The sequence below is a fragment of the Gigantopelta aegis genome, chromosome 5 (genome assembly GCF_016097555.1).
Source record: "Gigantopelta aegis isolate Gae_Host chromosome 5, Gae_host_genome, whole genome shotgun sequence".
NCBI lineage: Eukaryota > Metazoa > Mollusca > Gastropoda > Neomphalida > Peltospiridae > Gigantopelta > Gigantopelta aegis.
Window position 1 is genome coordinate 33,332,845 of NC_054703.1, and position 19,803 is coordinate 33,352,647.

The 19,803-nt window shown below is 35.7% G+C and overlaps 1 protein-coding gene across 2 annotated transcripts in view; it reads left to right on the forward strand.

The window, feature by feature from the left end:
• Positions 1-6,658, forward strand: part of LOC121373761 (alpha-mannosidase 2x-like) — a 53,594-nt gene extending 46,936 nt beyond the window's left edge. For both annotated transcript variants that reach the window (XM_041500516.1, XM_041500515.1), the window contains exons 18-22: positions 432-568; positions 2,334-2,475; positions 3,394-3,524; positions 4,821-5,132; positions 5,670-6,658. In XM_041500516.1, the coding sequence (XP_041356450.1) occupies positions 432-568; positions 2,334-2,475; positions 3,394-3,524; positions 4,821-5,132; positions 5,670-5,822 (875 nt within the window). In that variant the 3' untranslated portion in view covers positions 5,823-6,658. The remainder of the gene's footprint in view (positions 1-431; positions 569-2,333; positions 2,476-3,393; positions 3,525-4,820; positions 5,133-5,669) is intronic.
• Positions 6,659-19,803: the final 13,145 nt, after the last annotated feature.

Consider the following 19,803-nt stretch of genomic DNA (forward strand, 5'->3'; position numbering starts at 1 on the left):
TTATTAAAATATTCTCCAGGTATTCAGGTTTCTGAAAGACTTCCTAATGTCTGTGGGATCCCTGTCGGTCGGCCAATTGGGCTATTTTTTTTCGCTCCAGCCAGTGCCCCATGACTGGTATATCAAAGGTCTTGGTATGTGCTATCCTGTCTATGGAATAGTGCAAATAAAAGATCCCTTGCTGCTAATCGGAAAGAGTAGCCCATGTAGTGGCGACAGCGGGTTTTCTCCCTCAATATCTGTGTGGTCCTTAACCATATGTCTGACGCCATATAACCGTAAATAAAATGTGTTGAGTGCGTCGTTAAACAAACCTTTTCCTCCTTCTTTCTAATGTCTGTAACATGCTATGCAAACACCTGTTTCGGATGTGTCACATGTGGATAAATGGTGTTATAGAAGAATGTAACAATCATATTTTGTGTTAACAGGAAGTGATGGTGCATCAGTTGATATCGCCAACACGGTGGACATCCGACACCTGTTTAACAATGAGATTGCACTGCGGATCAACACCAACATCGACAATCAAGACCGAGTCTTCTTCACTGATCTTAATGGCTTCCAGGTAAGTCATTTTTTTTTTTTTTTCAAGTTTTTAAAATTAAATAATATTCTGGTTACCAATTACAGTTGAATCTCCCAAAACCGAATCCTCTGTAAACAGGAATTCCTTCAACACCGGATATTTTTCACAGTCCCTTTTTAAATATCAATCCAAAACAGAAACTCTCTAAACTGGAAACCTCTGATAAACAGACTTTTTACTTGCTTCTGTGGGTGTCCGGTTTGAACGAGTTTCACTGTACTTGGAACATCTTTGATGTATTCATTGGTATCGAACATCCACAAAAGAACTTTCAAATTATCAGTTTATTTAAGAAGCGATTATTGCTGAATGCATAAGACATGAGAGTTGTCTCTCTTTTTGTGTGTATGTCGTATGGCCCAACATGTTTGTCATTGAACACTGAATTTCATGAAAGGTATTGTGTGTATATCAGGCCTTCGGATTTCATGGTAATGATCATTTCTGGTACCGTTTCCGATGGGTTCCCATGATCAGAAGGCACGGAATCGAAAAAGTGTTTCCCATGAAATTTGAAATCCTATGGTCTGGTATATAAGATCCATGTTAACACAAATGAGTTTGTACCCTTGTTTAAAAATCATTAAATCATCATGTAACTGCCATTAAATAATTACATTAGTAGCATACAGCTGCCTCGTACCAACTATAAATATTCACTGTGAGTTAGGATGACAGTAAGCTGTGCCATGTTGTGAAACATGCTGGCAATCATAGGAAAAAGTTACGGTCCCGATGATAGGTATTTACGATGATAGTATAGTGATTTCCCTAGAAATTAGGCAAGGCATGGTGGACCAAACACTTTTGGGGCATTTTCACCATTTTCGGGGCACTTGTATTTCATTAAAAATACACAAAAAATTAACTGAAATAAACAATAATGTAATTTATGTGTTTGCTTTAATAAATGAATGGCAAAAGATATAAAAGGCATATTTTATTAATTAATAATACCTTTTTGGGTGTTTTATAGAGGCAGTTTTAGAATTAATTACTGAAAAAGGCTTGTTTAATCTCAGGGCAGCATGGCGCTGATTAAGGCTTGATGGTGCTAGACTAGACATTTTCTTGCACACCTGGGACCATATTTTCGAAGCAATCTTAGTGCTACGATATCATAAACCCATTTTAGGCTATGTCACTACAACACACGCCATAGTGATATCATAGCCGATGTCGGTTTTACAATATTATGGTGCTAAGATCGCTTAGAAAATATGGTCCCCTGTGTATAAGAAATTCATGGAATCTTTCCAGCTCAGTAGAGATTTGGGCCCAGTCGCACAAAACTTGGTTATGTTAATCATGAGTCAGTGTACTATTTTTCTTTTAGCATTTTACCTTGGTGGTCAGGATGTAACTCAGTGGTAAAGTGCTTGGTCGATGCATGGTCAGTCTGGGATCGATCCCCGTCGGTTGACCCATTGGGCTATTTCTTGTTCCAGCCAGTGCACCACCACTGATATATCAAAGGCCGTGGTATGTACTATCCTGTGTGTGGGATGGTGCATATAAAAAATCCCTTGCAGCTAATCGAAAAGAGTAGCCCCTGAAGTGGCGACAGCGGGTTTCCTCTCTAAATATCTGTATGGTCCTTAACCACATGTCTGACGCCATATAACCGTAAATAAAATGTGTTGAGTGCATCGTTAAATAAAACATTTCATTCTTTCTTTTAGCTTTTTTTGTTTTTTCAGACTGCAATATAACTTAAGTTAATATTTTTCTTTTCAAATTTCAGATGCAGCGAAGGAAGATGTATGACAAACTGCCGCTACAGGCCAACTATTACCCTATGACATCGATGGCGTTTCTAGAAGATGGGAAAACTCGACTCAGTATTCTCACCAAACAGTCGCTGGGTGTAGCCAGTTTGAAGAAAGGTATGTGGAGATTGTTTCTGTGTTTTAGTATTTTTGTCGCACGTGTTAGGAATAACTTTGTTTTGATACCAGACAAGTGTACAGGACATTGTGCAGGGGTGGGTCGGTATTGTGGCAAGCAAATTTTTTGTGGGGGTCGAGTTGAAAAACATTAACCTGGAAGTGGGGGATTTTAGCCCCCGAAACCCACCCCTGCAAAGTGTCTAGATATTCAATAGCCTGTATATTTTGTATTGTGTCTTTTATCTTTAGTTAGTGTCGCATATTAGGAATAACCTTATTTGACACTTAATAGCCTGTGTATTATATAATAACAGACAATCCTTAGAATTAAATTTGAAAACTACTTAATAATTTCATTTGAATTCTTGTTTTTGTTCATGGTCAGTATAATTCAATTATAATACAAATACCAAATTGAATATAAAGAAAGAAAGAAAGAAATGTTTTATTTAACGACACACTCAACACATATGGACCACACAGATTTTGAAAGGAAACCCGCTGTCGCCACTACATGGGCCACTCTTTCTGATTAGCAGCAAGGGATCTTTTATTTGCGCTACCCACAGGCAGGATAGCACAAACCATGGCCTTTGTTGAACCAGTTATGGATCACTGGTCAATGCAAATGGTTTACACCTACCCATTGAGCCTTGCAAAGCACTCACTCAGGGTTTAGAGCCGGTATCGGGATTAAAAATCCCATACCTCGACTGGGATCCGAGCCCAGTCCTACCAGCCTGTAGACCGATGGCCTAACCACGACGCCACCGAGGCTGGTTTTGAATATAAAGAGATGTAATCAGATGTGACATACCCAGAATTTATTTGTTTAAATTTTAAATTTGTTATTTGTTATTTTTATAATTAAAGATATTTGTATATTTATGGGGTTTTTTAATAAATTTTAATTAGGTCAGATTGAGGTGATGTTGGATCGTCGACTGAACCAAGACGACAATCGAGGTCTAGGGCAGGGAGTTCTAGATAACAAGAAAACACCAAACCGGTTTAGACTGCTGCTAGAGACAAGGAAATCACCACAGGTATCTTGTAACATACACGTTATTGATAGGGGGAGAGGGGGTGGGGTTGGGGCTAGGCAGGGAGTTCTAGACAACAAGAAAACACCAAACCGGTTTAGACTGCTGCTAGAGACAAGGAAATCACCACAGGTATCTTGTAACATACACAGTATTGATAGGGGGATGGGGAGAGAGTGAGGTTGGGGGGGGGGGGCTAGGACAGGGAGTTCTAGACAACAAGAAAACACCAAACTGGTTTAGACTGCTGCTAGAGACAAGGAAATCACCACAGGTATCTTGTAACATACACGGTATTGATAGGGGGAGGGGGAGGGGGAGTAGGTGGGGGGGTGCTAGGGCAGGGAGTTCTAGACAAGAAAACACCAAACCGGTTTAGACTGCTGCTAGAGACGAGGAAATCACCACAGGTATCTTGTAACATACACAGTATTGATAGGGGGAGGGGGAGAGAGTGGGGGTGGGGGGGGCTAGGGCAGGGAGTTCTAGACAACAAGAAAACACCAAACCGGTTTAGACTGCTGCTAGAGACAAGGAAATCACCACAGGTATCTTGTAACATACACCGTATTGATAGGGGGAGGGGGAGGGGGAGAAGGTGGGGGGTGCTAGGGCAGGGAGTTTTAGACAACAAGAAAACACCAAACTGGTTTAGACTGCTGCTAGAGACAAGGAAATCACCACAGGTATCTTGTAACATACACGGTATTGATAGGGGGATGGGGAGAGAGTGGGGGGGGGGGGCTAGGGCAGGGAGTTCTAGACAACAAGAAAACACCAAACCGGTTTAGACTGCTGCTAGAGACAAGGAAATCACCACAGGTATCTTGTAACATACACAGTATTGATGGGGGGGGGGGGGGGGGGGGTTGGTGGGGCTAGGGCTAGGAGTTCTAGACAACAAGAAAACACCAAACGGGTTTAGACTGCTGCTATTCCCCTGGGTGAACCCCATTTTCTGATATATTCCCTCCCCATCCCAACCAGTGCCAACTGGTATATCAAAGACTGTGGTATGTGATGTCCTATTTGTGGAAAAATGCATATCAAAAGATCCCTAATGGGAAAAAATGTAGCATGATTCCCCTCTGAAGACTGTATCAAAATTACAAAATGTTTGACATCCAATAGCCAGTCGATGATCAATAAATCAATGTGCTCTATTGATGTCATTAAACAAAGTAAACGTTTAACTTTGTATTATTTGGATAGGGTTAGGTTAGATGTAAAAGAAAAATTGTGAATAATAATTCAAAACAATTTAATAGTAATAAAAAAAAATAAAAAAAATTCTTTCAGACAACGAACCAGGCGATTGGCTACCCTTCTCTTCTGTCTCACATTTCCTCCTTCCACCTCGTGCACCCGCTGCACATGATTCCTAAAAACACCAAGGGTCCCGACATGAAGCTGAGACGGATGTTTGTGCCCATGTCAACACCGTTGCCATGTGAGATCCACCTCGTCAACCTGCGGACGATGCAGAACCGGGACGACAGCCCCGAGCTGAAACACGTGCCGAGAGAGACGGCGGCGATTATTCTACACAGACTGGTGCACGACTGCAGTTTTGAAACTCACAGTTTGTCCTGTCTGCCGTCCAATGGAAAAGTAAGTCCTGGGGCCAGGAGTTTTTTCAAATTTGTTTTTTAACTTAACCAGTGGTCGATAGAAATGTTTTAAACTAATACAAATAATTACATTTTTTCCCCCATTATTTTCTATTTTTTTAGTCCTCTGTCAGTCCAACCAATACAAAAAATATTGAGCTGAAAATTTTGTATATAGCTTTATCATGTACTCTTACAGATCAAGTTTGACTTTCATAATGACTTACCATTTTTCACAGAGTTATGACCCTTGAATTTAGGAGATATGAAAATTTGATGATCCTGGTATGGGACATGTATTGCTTTAGCAGTACTCTCAGAATGCTTGTTTTCAATGTTAACTTAACTAGTGGTTAATAGAAATTTTCAAAATCAATAAAAATATTAATTGAAAGCAAGATTTCAAATTGAAAAATATTCATAACATATACTCTCTTTTTTCTTTGTTTTTTTCAAGTTATATTTAAAAATATTTTTAAAGATTTAAAGTTGAATATTCAAATAACATATCCTTTTTTCTTTCTTGTTTTTTTTCCAGGTTATATTTAAAAATATGTTTAAAGATTTGAAGTTGAAGAATATTCATTCGACGTCATTGACGCTAATGCATGTCCACAAAGAACTTGACCCGTCGTCCGTTATCCAGCTCCAGCCAATGGAAATCAATACATACAGAATAGCCCTAGATTAACCGATGAAAAACCATGACACATTGATATGATTATTATAGCCAATCAGGCACGTGCTTATAAAACATGTGGAGGCTGGGCTTGAGATACCAGCCTTGAAGCTGCAGTGGTTTTGCTGTCAGGTTCAAGGTTGACAGTTCATGGGTTCGAATCTTAGTATGTTTTGTTTATTTGAGTGTTTTTGTTGGGTTTTTTTTTTGTATTTGTGAGATCAATATCACCACATGGAGGTTCAAGACCGACAGTTCCTGGGTTCGAATCCCGGTTTAATTAAAAAAAAAATCTAAATTTCATTTTAATTTTTTTTAAATAATTTCGCCTGATCAATATCAGGTCATGATGTGTGTGCCTTGCGATCGTGGTATTGTTAAACAAATCAAATGTTTTGAGTTTATATAACAAACACTCTGTCCTGGACACACACCTCAGCCATCTGAGCTGTCTGTTTAGGACAGTGGGTTAGTAATTAGTGAGAGACAATTCTATGTAGTTGCCTTACAACTCTCCATTCAACTGTTAAAACTCTCGAGTTTAGTTGGTACTGGAATGAGACTAATGGAACAATATAGTAAGTTTCCTATCCAAGACTCTACGTAAAAATTTACAAGTGTTTGACATCCAGTAGCGGATGATGAATAAATCAATGTGCTCTAGTGCAGTGGTGTTGTTACACAAACAAACTTTAACTTTATAAATTCTACCCTTTATGTTTTATACTCATTCCGACCAGGGCACCATAACTGGACAAAGGCCGTGGTGTGTGCTTTCCTGTCTGTGGGAAAGTGCATATAAAAGATCCCTTGCAGCATTAGGAAAAATGTAGTGGGTTTCCTCTGATAACTACGAGTCATAATTACCAAATGTTTAACTTCCAATAGCCGGTGATTAATTAATCAATGTGCTCCAGTGGTGTCGTTAAACTTAACAAACTTTTTTAAAATGTTTTATAAGAATATGATCATTGACTACGAGCTTTATCCACGAAGGTTGGATCTAAAGTCATTCAGCTCCAAATCATTTTATAAACACCGTGCCTGATCTACTAGGACAACCTTTTAAAACAATGGTTCACTGTCACTGAGCTTAATTATATTTCTCAGCGACAGTCAACCTGTGGGTTGGGTTGCAGTGAACCAGTTTGTTTTTCAAGGATGACCGAGAAATATGTCTAAAATGAACTTTGATCTGTTGCAAGGCTGTGATTGGTAAGACAAACTATTCGCATGTTGACCTGTTACAAAGTTGTGATTTGTACGACAAACTGTGGCATGTTTGGAGACTAAGCTGGGAGTGTCTATCTGGAGGGGCTTGGGGTGGTGGGGGTGGTGGATTAAAGAGGAAAGTGCATATTATAAAAGATCCTTAGCCGTTACTGGTAATGAAAAATAACCCTACCATAAAACAGACCTGCCAATATTTCTCCCTCCTCTGCCCTTCTCCCTCCCTCCCCCCCCCCCCCCCCCCCCCCCCCCCCCCCCCCCCCCGAGATCAGATTTCCTCCTAGCAGATGCTCATGTGATACATATATGATTTTTTTTTTTTTTTTTGGAAATTTGGAGATGGTTATTATATGTTTACATTTTTATTACGTTTATTTTCTGTTTGTCTTAGTACGTTAGGAATCATGGGATTTTTATCGACGTTCTTGTCTCACTCTTTTGAAAGTCGAAAGGTGAGATATAGATATAGTGAAAATTATCTAAAGCGGACCCTGAAAAATGCAGGAATTCTGTCAGAACTGGACAGTCGAAACCACAGTTGAGTCAATTATTCCCCCAGAAAATATGTTTTCAAAAAGAAATTTAGTTTAATTAGGGTGTGATGGATGGTTCGATTTGACCCTGAAACACTACCCGACCCACCCAGCAGCACACACTGCTGGTGTGATGTATCAAATTTTATACATGTATGTATGGCAAAGTTAGTGATTTCTCTAATATTGCAGAATGTATTATTATATCATTTTGGAAAACTAGGGCACCCTGTAGCATATTTTTTGTTTTATGTATTACATCATATTGTAGAATGTATGACATATTTGGCAAAATGATGACATATTGCAGAATGTATGACATATTACAAATGTATGACATCATTTTGCAAAATTATATTTTGTAGAATGTATGACATTTTTGCTGAATGTATGATATATTGCAGAATGTATGATATATATTACAGAATGTATGACAATTATGCAGAATTTACGACATAATTATGCAGAATGTATGACATTGCAGAATGTATGATATGATATATTGTAAAATGTATGACATCATATTGCAGAATGTATTACATTTTACAGAATGTATGTCATATTTCAGAAGGTATGACATTGCAGAATGTACGACATCATTTTGCAGAATGTTTGATCTCATGTTTGAAAATGTATGGTGCACACTATAAAGAAGGGATATACTTCAGTGGCAGACTGAGTGTCGGAGATGAGATGGGAAATAGAACTGATCACTCTCATTTATATATTGGTTTATACTTAACTCTGTGCTTATATCCAATAAAGATTCAAACACACTGCCCTGGGCACACACATCAGCTATTATTGCTCTGTCCCGGAGAGTTTGTTAGTGGTCAGTGAGAGAGAAGTCGGTGTAGTGGCCTTACACCTACCCAATGAGTCGTCGAACTCTCTCTGGGTGGGAGCCGGTACCGGGATGTGAACCCAGGCTATCTGGGCTGTCTGTCCAAGACAGTGGGTTAGTAGTTAGTAGTTAGTTGTTAGTGGTCAGTGAGAGAGAAGTCAATGTAGCAGGCTTACACCTACCCACTGAGTTGTTAACTTCACTCTTGGTCGGAGCCGGTACCGGGTTGTGAACCCAGTACCTTCCAGCCTTAACTCTGATGGCTTAACCACTACAGCACCGATGCGGACATCTGGGATATTGAAGGCCCTGCTGAGTACTGTCCTGTCTGTCCAGGACACAGGGTTAGTGGTCAGTTGTTAGTGGTTAGTGGCCCTATGCATAACCAAGGAATTGTTAAACTGAGCTGAAAACCCAGTATCTATACCAGTCTCAAATCTGATAGCTTAACCACGACACCACCAAGGCCGACAACAGGGATATTGATAGCCTTGCTTTGTACTTGACCGTATTATCTGTTGCAAAGTCCAGATAAAATATCCGCTGGTGCTGTTTTATATTAGGACATGTTGACAGTATATTATGTTTTGTTGTTGTTTTACAGTCTATCCTGACTGGAGTCATGTTTATTGCCATGTTAGACGTGCCAACCAGTCTTAGTTTGAAATGTGCCGAGGTGTCATAAAACATTCCTTTCTTTTAATATTGCAAAATGTATACAATATTAAATTGCAAAATATATGACATATTGCAAAATGTATGACATATTGCAAAATGTGTGACATATTGCAAAATATATGACATCACATTGCAAAATGTATGAGATATTGCAAAATGTATATCATCATATTGCAAAATATATATGACATCAAATTGCAAAATGTATGACATCATATTGCAAAATGTATGACATCATATTGCAGAATATACTGAGAGAAAGAAAGGGAGTTCACTTCATACTGGAGACCAACTAATTCACTAGTAGTATCATAATGTCTATAAAAATACAAAGGTGTAATGTGCATTGACGGTCAGTAATGTGGAGTTGACTGTCAGTAATGTGCATTGACTGTCAGTAATGTGGGGTTGACTGTCAGTAATGTGGGGTTGACTGTCAGTAATATGGGGTTGACTGTCAGTAATGTGGGACTGATTGTCAGTAACATGGCTGACTTTATAACACTATTGATGAGAAGTTTGGTTACAGTTACTCTTTGTTGTGCTGGCATAATGATCCCTTATTTCTCTCCCTCAGTATATAGGATGTCTTATTGCAAAATGTCTCCATACGTGTATGAAGTGTATATACAAATATCTATCTTTATATGTGGTAATTACCATTTCTTTCATTCATTCATTCATTCATTCATTCTTTCATTCATTCATTCATCCATTCATCATTCATTTTGGTGCAGGATTTAGCTCAGTCAGTAGAACACTCCCCTGAGATGTTTTAGCTGTAGGATCGATCCCACTTGGTGGACCCATACTCTGACTGTTGTTGTTTTTCCGTCCCAGCCAGATCTTAATAACTTGTATATCGAAGACTATTGTACATGTATGTGTATCAAATTGATTGATAGACTAAAATTTATAGAGAGTGAATATTTCAGTACAACTTTTTATATACAGGCAGACCTCGTTACAACGACCATCGTTACTACGACATTTACACCATCCGACCACAAATTGTCGGAACAAACGTATATCAGTGTTATTATGTTCATTACACCGGAATTCACACCTTCCGACACCGACAGAGCAAATTAGGAACAAACATGCATCCGACGTCTGAAAACACCGACATTACATAATCACAAATACCGTAGTACGTTGGCAGGACACACACAGCCATTTAGAATCGTTGATCTCATTGTCAGCCAACAGTGGTACATGCTGTCCGAGCTACCGATGTCTGCTAAATCTGTAGACATGTATTGCTTTTGCAAATAAGCCAAATAAAGGATTAACTTCGAACAATCAAATCTTATATTTTCATGATATTTTATAAACGAGCCAGGTACCAATCATAGATATCTTTAACAAAGGAATTATTAGACATGATGATTTGATACAATGGAAATTTCGATGTAATGACAGTGACCCAGGGACGAACATGGGCGTTGTAACGAGGTCTGACTGTATATTAATACACTGAGTGTTTTTTTGTTGTTGTTTTATTTTGATAATAATAAGACTAAAACTTTACTTTATCGTTATATGTTAACACATTGATGGGGTTGGTTTTTTTGGTTAATAAAGTAAAATTCATAGGGGATGAATATTTCAATTCCACATTGTATTAATACATTGAGGGGTTTTTTGGTGGGGTTTTTCTGATTGATAAACTAATATTCATAGAAGGTGAACATCATTGTGTCTTAATACGTGCAGTGTTTTCTGATTAATAGGGGCTGAACATTTCAGTATCACCATATACATGTATTAATAGACATCAAGGTGGGTTTTTTCCGATTAATAAACTGATATTGAATTTCATATAATATTACATTTATGTTACTACATCAAGTTTTCTTCTAGTTAATGAACTGATATTGAATTTCATAGAGGATGAACATTTATCATTATAACTTATGTTACTACATCAAGTTTTGTTCTAGTTAACAAACTGATATTGAATTTCATAGAGGATGAACATTTATCATTATAACTTATGTTACTACATCAAGTTTTGTTCTAGTTAACAAACTGATATTGAATTTCATAGAGGATGAACATTTATCATTATAACTTATGTTACTACATCAAGTTTTGTTCTAGTTAACAAACTGATATTGAATTTCATAGAGGATGAACATTTATCATTATAACTTATGTTACTACATCAAGTTTTGTTCTAGTTAACAAACTGATATTGAATTTCATAGAGGATGAACATTTATCATTATAACTTATGTTACTACATCAAGTTTTGTTCTAGTTAACAAACTGATATTGAATTTCATAGAGGATGAACATTTATCATTATAACTTATGTTACTACATCAAGTTTTGTTCTAGTTAACAAACTGATATTGAATTTCATAGAGGATGAACATTTATCATTATAACTTATGTTACTACATCAAGTTTTGTTCTAGTTAACAAACTAATATTGAATTTCATAGAGGATGAACATTTATTCATTATATTTTAACACACTGAGGTTTTTTTCCTAGTTATTTAACTAACATTTGTAGACATTAATCATTTCTGTATCACTGTTTAGATGTAGATGTGAATAATCTGTTGATATCTTTGTAATATATGACTTGCATACAATCGACTTTGCCAAGAGCCTTTTTTCATGTATACAGTTTTTGACATGGCATGAATGTGGATACCAAAAACCATGCGGACATGTAAACACTGTTATTGATAACATGAGAATCAATTTTTTAAGCATAGGAACATATCTGGAGTGGGATGGGGTGTGTGGGGGCTGGGGTGGTACCTCTAGTTCGGGGTCACAGCCTCGATAGTGGGATGGGGTGTGTGGGGGCGGGGGTGGCACCTCTAGTTCGGGGTCACAGCCTCGATAGTGGGATGGGGTGTGTGGGGGCGGGGGTGGCACCTCTAGTTCGGGGTCACAGCCTCGATAGTGGGATGGGGTGTGTGGGGGCTGGGGTGGCACCTCTAGTTCGGGGTCACAGCCTCGATAGTGGGATGGGGTGTGTGGGGGCGGGGGTGGCACCTCTAGTTCAGGGTCACAGCCTCGATAGTGGGATGGGGTGTGTGGGGGCGGGTGTGGCACCTCTAGTTCAGGGTCACAGCCTCGATAGTGGGATGGTAGAGATAGTGGGATGGTAGAGACGCAAGCTATATTATTACCTTTAATTATGTACAATAGAAAACAAAAACAAAACTGTACATTTTCATTGTTGGGGGTGAGGGGATGGGGCTGAGGCACAGGCCCACCCCTGGTTCCTACAGGCCACCTACACAGTGCTCCTGCCAAGCCAAAACCGGTGCACATGGAGAATGGACCCTAGGCAATCAACAGACCATTTTATTAATCTCTTAAAGGGACAGACCCTAGCTTTTAAACACCGACTTATTTTTTACTATTAGAGACGTTTTTGTTAATTTAAACATAAAAGTACTTAAATTTATTGTTATTTAGAATATTCATTTTTGTACACCTGAAGTGGTTCTGGTCACCCTAGTTTTTGTAATACCTCAAAATTCATTTTTCACAAATCTAAAAACGCATGTTCATCTAAGAAGTAATGGTTGTCGAACCAAGCTCTAGTCTATTTTCATTCAGATGGCATTTCCCCGTTTAAACTCGCAGACTTCAGCTTGTCTCTATTATAAGGTTATCCAGATACATTGCAGGTTAGCAGATTAAATAAACTTGGTGTCCATTTTCACTGGCTGAAACTAGGGTCTGTGCCTTCGATAGTTTTAATAACGCTCTGTACATTTGTACATTTGTATATGTAAATACCGAGATTTTTTTTTTCAGGTATTGCGATATTATTGGAGGGAAATGTTTAATATTTTTGCTGTACATGTGTATGTGTCGTTTATGATTGGATATTTTGGAGTGGGTTATTATTTGATTGTTGTATTTTTTAAGAAATAATTTACAATCTATGCACTTTTTACACTGGTTTTGGTTATGAATTTTTAATTTGTAAATCAGTAGTTTAGAGTTGTTTAGTTTTTGCCGATTGTTTTGTTTTTTCTTTCTTTGTGTATGCAGGGTTTTTTTAACAATGTCCCAGTACATTCATTTTTGTTTTTTTATAATTCTCCGAAATGAATGAATGAATAAATTAATGGATGAATGACTGAATAACTGAATAACTGAAAAGCTTGTCTGGCTGACTATATCCGACTGTCTTTATGTGTGACTGTCAGACTACCTGTCTGGCTAACTACAGGCCTGTTCGTCTGTCTGTGTTAGTATTAAGGACCTACCTTTCTATGTTTAAGACTAACCGATCCTCTTTGATGATTTCGATCGGGACCCCGAAGCCCAGTGGTAAAGCACTTTCGAAATTCTGGTCTTTTTTTTTTTAAACTAAATTGTCCTGACATTTCTCAAATAGTTGGGGACTAATTTCTTAATCTGAATAGTTATGAAATGCTTTAAGATAGGAAAACAAGATTAATTTTGAGCCCTGATGTGCATATAAAACTCCTTTTGTGCATCAGCTTTACAGCAATCAGTTGGTTAGAGAATGTGCTGGGGTGTTGTCAGTGTGTTATTAACCAAATGGTTTGAGTTAGAGAATGTGCTGGGGTGTTGTCAGTGTGTTATTAACCAAATGGTTTGAGTTAGAGAATGTGCTGGGGTGTTGTCAGTGTGTTATTAACCAAATGGTTTGAGTTAGAGAATGTGCTGGGGTGTTGTCAGTGTGTTATTAACCAAATGGTTCGAGTTAGGTTGGTGTGTGTTTCTTAAACAGAGGGACAGGTCATCCTTTTCATGATGGCATTTCTTGTGACTCGATTTACACTCATGTTTTCTGTATAGCTACAAAACCTGTTGCATAATATATTTGTCATGGCAGTTGATGGGACCATTGGGCTATTTTTCATTCCAGCCAGTGCTCCACATTTTTTCTTAAAGACATTGTGCCAAATTTACGAAGCCTGTTTGTCATAAACACAGATGTATTTAAGCATAGTAAATGTATGTAGTTAAACGAGTGTAAGTCTAAAACACAGATGTATTTAAGCATAGTAAATGTATGTAGTTAAACGAATGTAAGTCTAAAACAAGCTTTATAAACACAGATGTATTTAAGCATAGTAAATGTATGTAGTTAAACGAGTGTAAGTCTAAAACACAGATGTATTTAAGCATAGTAAATGTATGTAGTTAAACGTGTGTAAGTCTAAAACAAGCTTTATAAACACAGATGTATTTAAGCATAGTAAATGTATGTAGTTAAACGTGTGTAAGTCTAAAACACAGATGTATTTAAGCATAGTAAATGTATGTAGTTAAACGAGTGTAAGTCTAAAACACAGATGTATTTAAGCATAGTAAATGTATGTAGTTAAACGTGTGTAAGTCTAAAACAAGCTTTATAAACACAGATGTATTTAAGCATAGTAAATGTATGTAGTTAAACGTGTGTAAGTCTAAAACACAGATGTATTTAAGCATAGTAAATGTATGTAGTTAAACGTGTGTAAGTCTAAAACAAGCTTTGTAAACACAGATGTATTTAAGCATAGTAAATGTATGTAGTTAAACGTGTGTAAGTCTAAAACACAGATGTATTTAAGCATAGTAAATGTATGTAGTTAAACGTGTGTAAGTCTAAAACAAGCTTTATAAACACAGATGTATTTAAGCATAGTAAATGTATGTAGTTAAACGTGTGTAAGTCTAAAACAAGCTTTGTAAACACAGATGTATTTAAGCATAGTAAATGTATGTAGTTAAACGTGTGTAAGTCTAAAACACAGATGTATTTAAGCATAGTAAATGTATGTAGTTAAACGTGTGTAAGTCTAAAACACAGATGTATTTAAGCATAGTAAATGTATGTAGTTAAACGTGTGTAAGTCTAAAACACAGATGTATTTAAGCATAGTAAATGTATGTAGTTAAACGTGTGTAAGTCTAAAACACAGATGTATTTAAGCATAGTAAATGTATGTAGTTAAACGTGTGTAAGTCTAAAACAAGCTTTATAAACACAGATGTATTTAAGCATAGTAAATGTATGTAGTTAAACGTGTGTAAGTCTAAAACAAGCTTTGTAAACACAGATGTATTTAAGCATAGTAAATGTATGTAGTTAAACGTGTGTAAGTCTAAAACACAGATGTATTTAAGCATAGTAAATGTATGTAGTTAAACGTGTGTAAGTCTAAAACACAGATGTATTTAAGCATAGTAAATGTATGTAGTTAAACGTGTGTAAGTCTAAAACAAGCTTTATAAACACAGATGTATTTAAGCATAGTAAATGTATGTAGTTAAACGTGTGTAAGTCTAAAACAAGCTTTATAAACACAGATGTATTTAAGCATAGTAAATGTATGTAGTTAAACGAATGTAAGTCTAAAACAAGCTTTGTAAACACAGATGTATTTAAGCATAGTAAATGTATGTAGTTAAACGTGTGTAAGTCTAAAACAAGCTTTGTAAACACAGATGTATTTAAGCATAGTAAATGTATGTAGTTAAACGAGTGTAAGTCTAAAACAAGCTTTATAAACACAGATGTATTTAAGCATAGTAAATGTATGTAGTTAAACGTGTGTAAGTCTAAAACAAGCTTTATAAACACAGATGTATTTAAGCATAGTAAATGTATGTAGTTAAACGTGTGTAAGTCTAAAACACAGATGTATTTAAGCATAGTAAATGTATGTAGTTAAACGTGTGTAAGTCTAAAACAAGCTTTGTAAACACAGATGTATTTAAGCATAGTAAATGTATGTAGTTAAACGTGTGTAAGTCTAAAACACAGATGTATTTAAGCATAGTAAATGTATGTAGTTAAACGAGTGTAAGTCTAAAACACAGATGTATTTAAGCATAGTAAATGTATGTAGTTAAACGTGTGTAAGTCTAAAACACAGATGTATTTAAGCATAGTAAATGTATGTAGTTAAACGTGTGTAAGTCTAAAACACAGATGTATTTAAGCATAGTAAATGTATGTAGTTAAACGTGTGTAAGTCTAAAACAAGCTTTGTAAACACAGATGTATTTAAGCATAGTAAATGTATGTAGTTAAACGTGTGTAAGTCTAAAACACAGATGTATTTAAGCATAGTAAATGTATGTAGTTAAACGAGTGTAAGTCTAAAACACAGATGTATTTAAGCATAGTAAATGTATGTAGTTAAACGTGTGTAAGTCTAAAACACAGATGTATTTAAGCATAGTAAATGTATGTAGTTAAACGAATGTAAGTCTAAAACAAGCTTTATAAACACAGATGTATTTAAGCATAGTAAATGTATGTAGTTAAACGTGTGTAAGTCTAAAACACAGATGTATTTAAGCATAGTAAATGTATGTAGTTAAACGAGTGTAAGTCTAAAACACAGATGTATTTAAGCATAGTAAATGTATGTAGTTAAACGTGTGTAAGTCTAAAACAAGCTTTGTAAACGCAGATGTATTTAAGCATAGTAAATGTATGTAGTTAAACGTGTGTAAGTCTAAAACAAGCTTTATAAACACAGATGTATTTAAGCATAGTAAATGTATGTAGTTAAACGTGTGTAAGTCTAAAACAAGCTTTGTAAACACAGATGTATTTAAGCATAGTAAATGTATGTAGTTAAACGAGTGTAAGTCTAAAACAAGCTTTGTAAACACAGATGTATTTAAGCATAGTAAATGTATGTAGTTAAACGTGTGTAAGTCTAAAACACAGATGTATTTAAGCATAGTAAATGTATGTAGTTAAACGAGTGTAAGTCTAAAACACAGATGTATTTAAGCATAGTAAATGTATGTAGTTAAACGTGTGTAAGTCTAAAACACAGATGTATTTAAGCATAGTAAATGTATGTAGTTAAACGAGTGTAAGTCTAAAACACAGATGTATTTAAGCATAGTAAATGTATGTAGTTAAACGAGTGTAAGTCTAAAACACAGATGTATTTAAGCATAGTAAATGTATGTAGTTAAACGTGTGTAAGTCTAAAACACAGATGTATTTAAGCATAGTAAATGTATGTAGTTAAACGTGTGTAAGTCTAAAACACAGATGTATTTAAGCATAGTAAATGTATGTAGTTAAACGAGTGTAAGTCTAAAACACAGATGTATTTAAGCATAGTAAATGTATGTAGTTAAACGTGTGTAAGTCTAAAACACAGATGTATTTAAGCATAGTAAATGTATGTAGTTAAACGTGTGTAAGTCTAAAACACAGATGTATTTAAGCATAGTAAATGTATGTAGTTAAACGTGTGTAAGTCTAAAACAAGCTTTATAAACACAGATGTATTTAAGCATAGTAAATGTATGTAGTTAAACGTGTGTAAGTCTAAAACACAGATGTATTTAAGCATAGTAAATGTATGTAGTTAAACGAGTGTAAGTCTAAAACACAGATGTATTTAAGCATAGTAAATGTATGTAGTTAAACGTGTGTAAGTCTAAAACACAGATGTATTTAAGCATAGTAAATGTATGTAGTTAAACGTGTGTAAGTCTAAAACAAGCTTTGTAAACACAGATGTATTTAAGCATAGTAAATGTATGTAGTTAAACGTGTGTAAGTCTAAAACACAGATGTATTTAAGCATAGTAAATGTATGTAGTTAAAAGAGTGTAAGTCTAAAACACAGATGTATTTAAGCATAGTAAATGTATGTAGTTAAACGAGTGTAAGTCTAAAACACAGATGTATTTAAGCATAGTAAATGTATGTAGTTAAAAGAGTGTAAGTCTAAAACACAGATGTATTTAAGCATAGTAAATGTATGTAGTTAAACGAGTGTAAGTCTAAAACAAGCTTTATAAACACAGATGTATTTAAGCATAGTAAATGTATGTAGTTAAACGTGTGTAAGTCTAAAACACAGATGTATTTAAGCATAGTAAATGTATGTAGTTAAACGTGTGTAAGTCTAAAACAAGCTTTATAAACACAGATGTATTTAAGCATAGTAAATGTATGTAGTTAAACGTGTGTAAGTCTAAAACAAGCTTTGTAAACGCAGATGTATTTAAGCATAGTAAATGTATGTAGTTAAACGTGTGTAAGTCTAAAACAAGCTTTATAAACACAGATGTATTTAAGCATAGTAAATGTATGTAGTTAAACGAGTGTAAGTCTAAAACAAGCTTTATAAACACAGATGTATTTAAGCATAGTAAATGTATGTAGTTAAACGTGTGTAAGTCTAAAACAAGCTTTATAAACACAGATGTATTTAAGCATAGTAAATGTATGTAGTTAAACGAGTGCAAGTCTAAAACAAGCTTTATAAACACAGATGTATTTAAGCATAGTAAATGTATGTAGTTAAACGTGTGTAAGTCTAAAACAAGCTTTGTAAATGCAGATGTATTTAAGCATAGTAAATGTATGTAGTTAAACGTGTGTAAGTCTAAAACACAGATGTATTTAAGCATAGTAAATGTATGTAGTTAAAAGAGTGTAAGTCTAAAACACAGATGTATTTAAGCATAGTAAATGTATGTAGTTAAACGAGTGTAAGTCTAAAACACAGATGTATTTAAGCATAGTAAATGTATGTAGTTAAACGAGTGTAAGTCTAAAACACAGATGTATTTAAGCATAGTAAATGTATGTAGTTAAACGTGTGTAAGTCTAAAACACAGATGTATTTAAGCATAGTAAATGTATGTAGTTAAACGAGTGTAAGTCTAAAACACAGATGTATTTAAGCATAGTAAATGTATGTAGTTAAACGTGTGTAAGTCTAAAACACAGATGTATTTAAGCATAGTAAATGTATGTAGTTAAACGTGTGTAAGTCTAAAACAAGCTTTATAAACACAGATGTATTTAAGCATAGTAAATGTATGTAGTTAAACGAGTGTAAGTCTAAAACACAGATGTATTTAAGCATAGTAAATGTATGTAGTTAAACGTGTGTAAGTCTAAAACAAGCTTTATAAACGCAGATGTATTTAAGCATAGTAAATGTATGTAGTTAAACGTTTGCACGTCTATAACGGGCTCTGTAAATTTGGCCCTTTATGTCAAAATCAGTAATGTTCGACATCAGGTAGCCAATGATTAATAAATCAGTGTGCTCTAGTGGTGTCGTTAAACAATGTTTAATTAAAAAAAATTACGTTGTTTTTTCTTTCATTCTTTTTGCCCTGCACTGTAATCACGGTTTACTTCTTTTGGTGGGATTTAATCTATAGGGGTGGGATCTGGGCCAGGTGGTAGAGTACTCGTCTAAGGTGTTTGGTCGAAGGATTGAACCCCCATGGTGGAACCTTTCTCCGATAGGTCCCCCCCCCCACCCCCACATCCCAACCAGTGGCCCACAACTGGCTTATCAAAGACCATGGTATGTGCTGTTCTGTCTTTGGAAATGTGCAGATTCTTTGCTGTAAAAGGGGTGGGGGGAATGTAGCGGGTTTTTTCCTGAAGACTACATGTCAAAGTTTTGTTAGATGATGATTGATTAATGTGCTCTAGTGGTGTCATTAAACAAAACATTTCAAATATAGGAAAATGGATAATCTAAACAATAAAGTCTTCTTAATGCTTGATTTTAATTATCAAAAACGGCTCTAATAATGAAAACTATGTCATAGTGTTTAGAAGCTAGCATCTGTCTCTTTAAAACATGTCTGTTAATTGGAGACATCTTAAAAGTAGCAACAAACTCAGGACTGTCCCTTTAATTTACCTATTTGCTAATTAATCTAGCAAATATATGCTTGACAATGAATTCACTGGAAAGT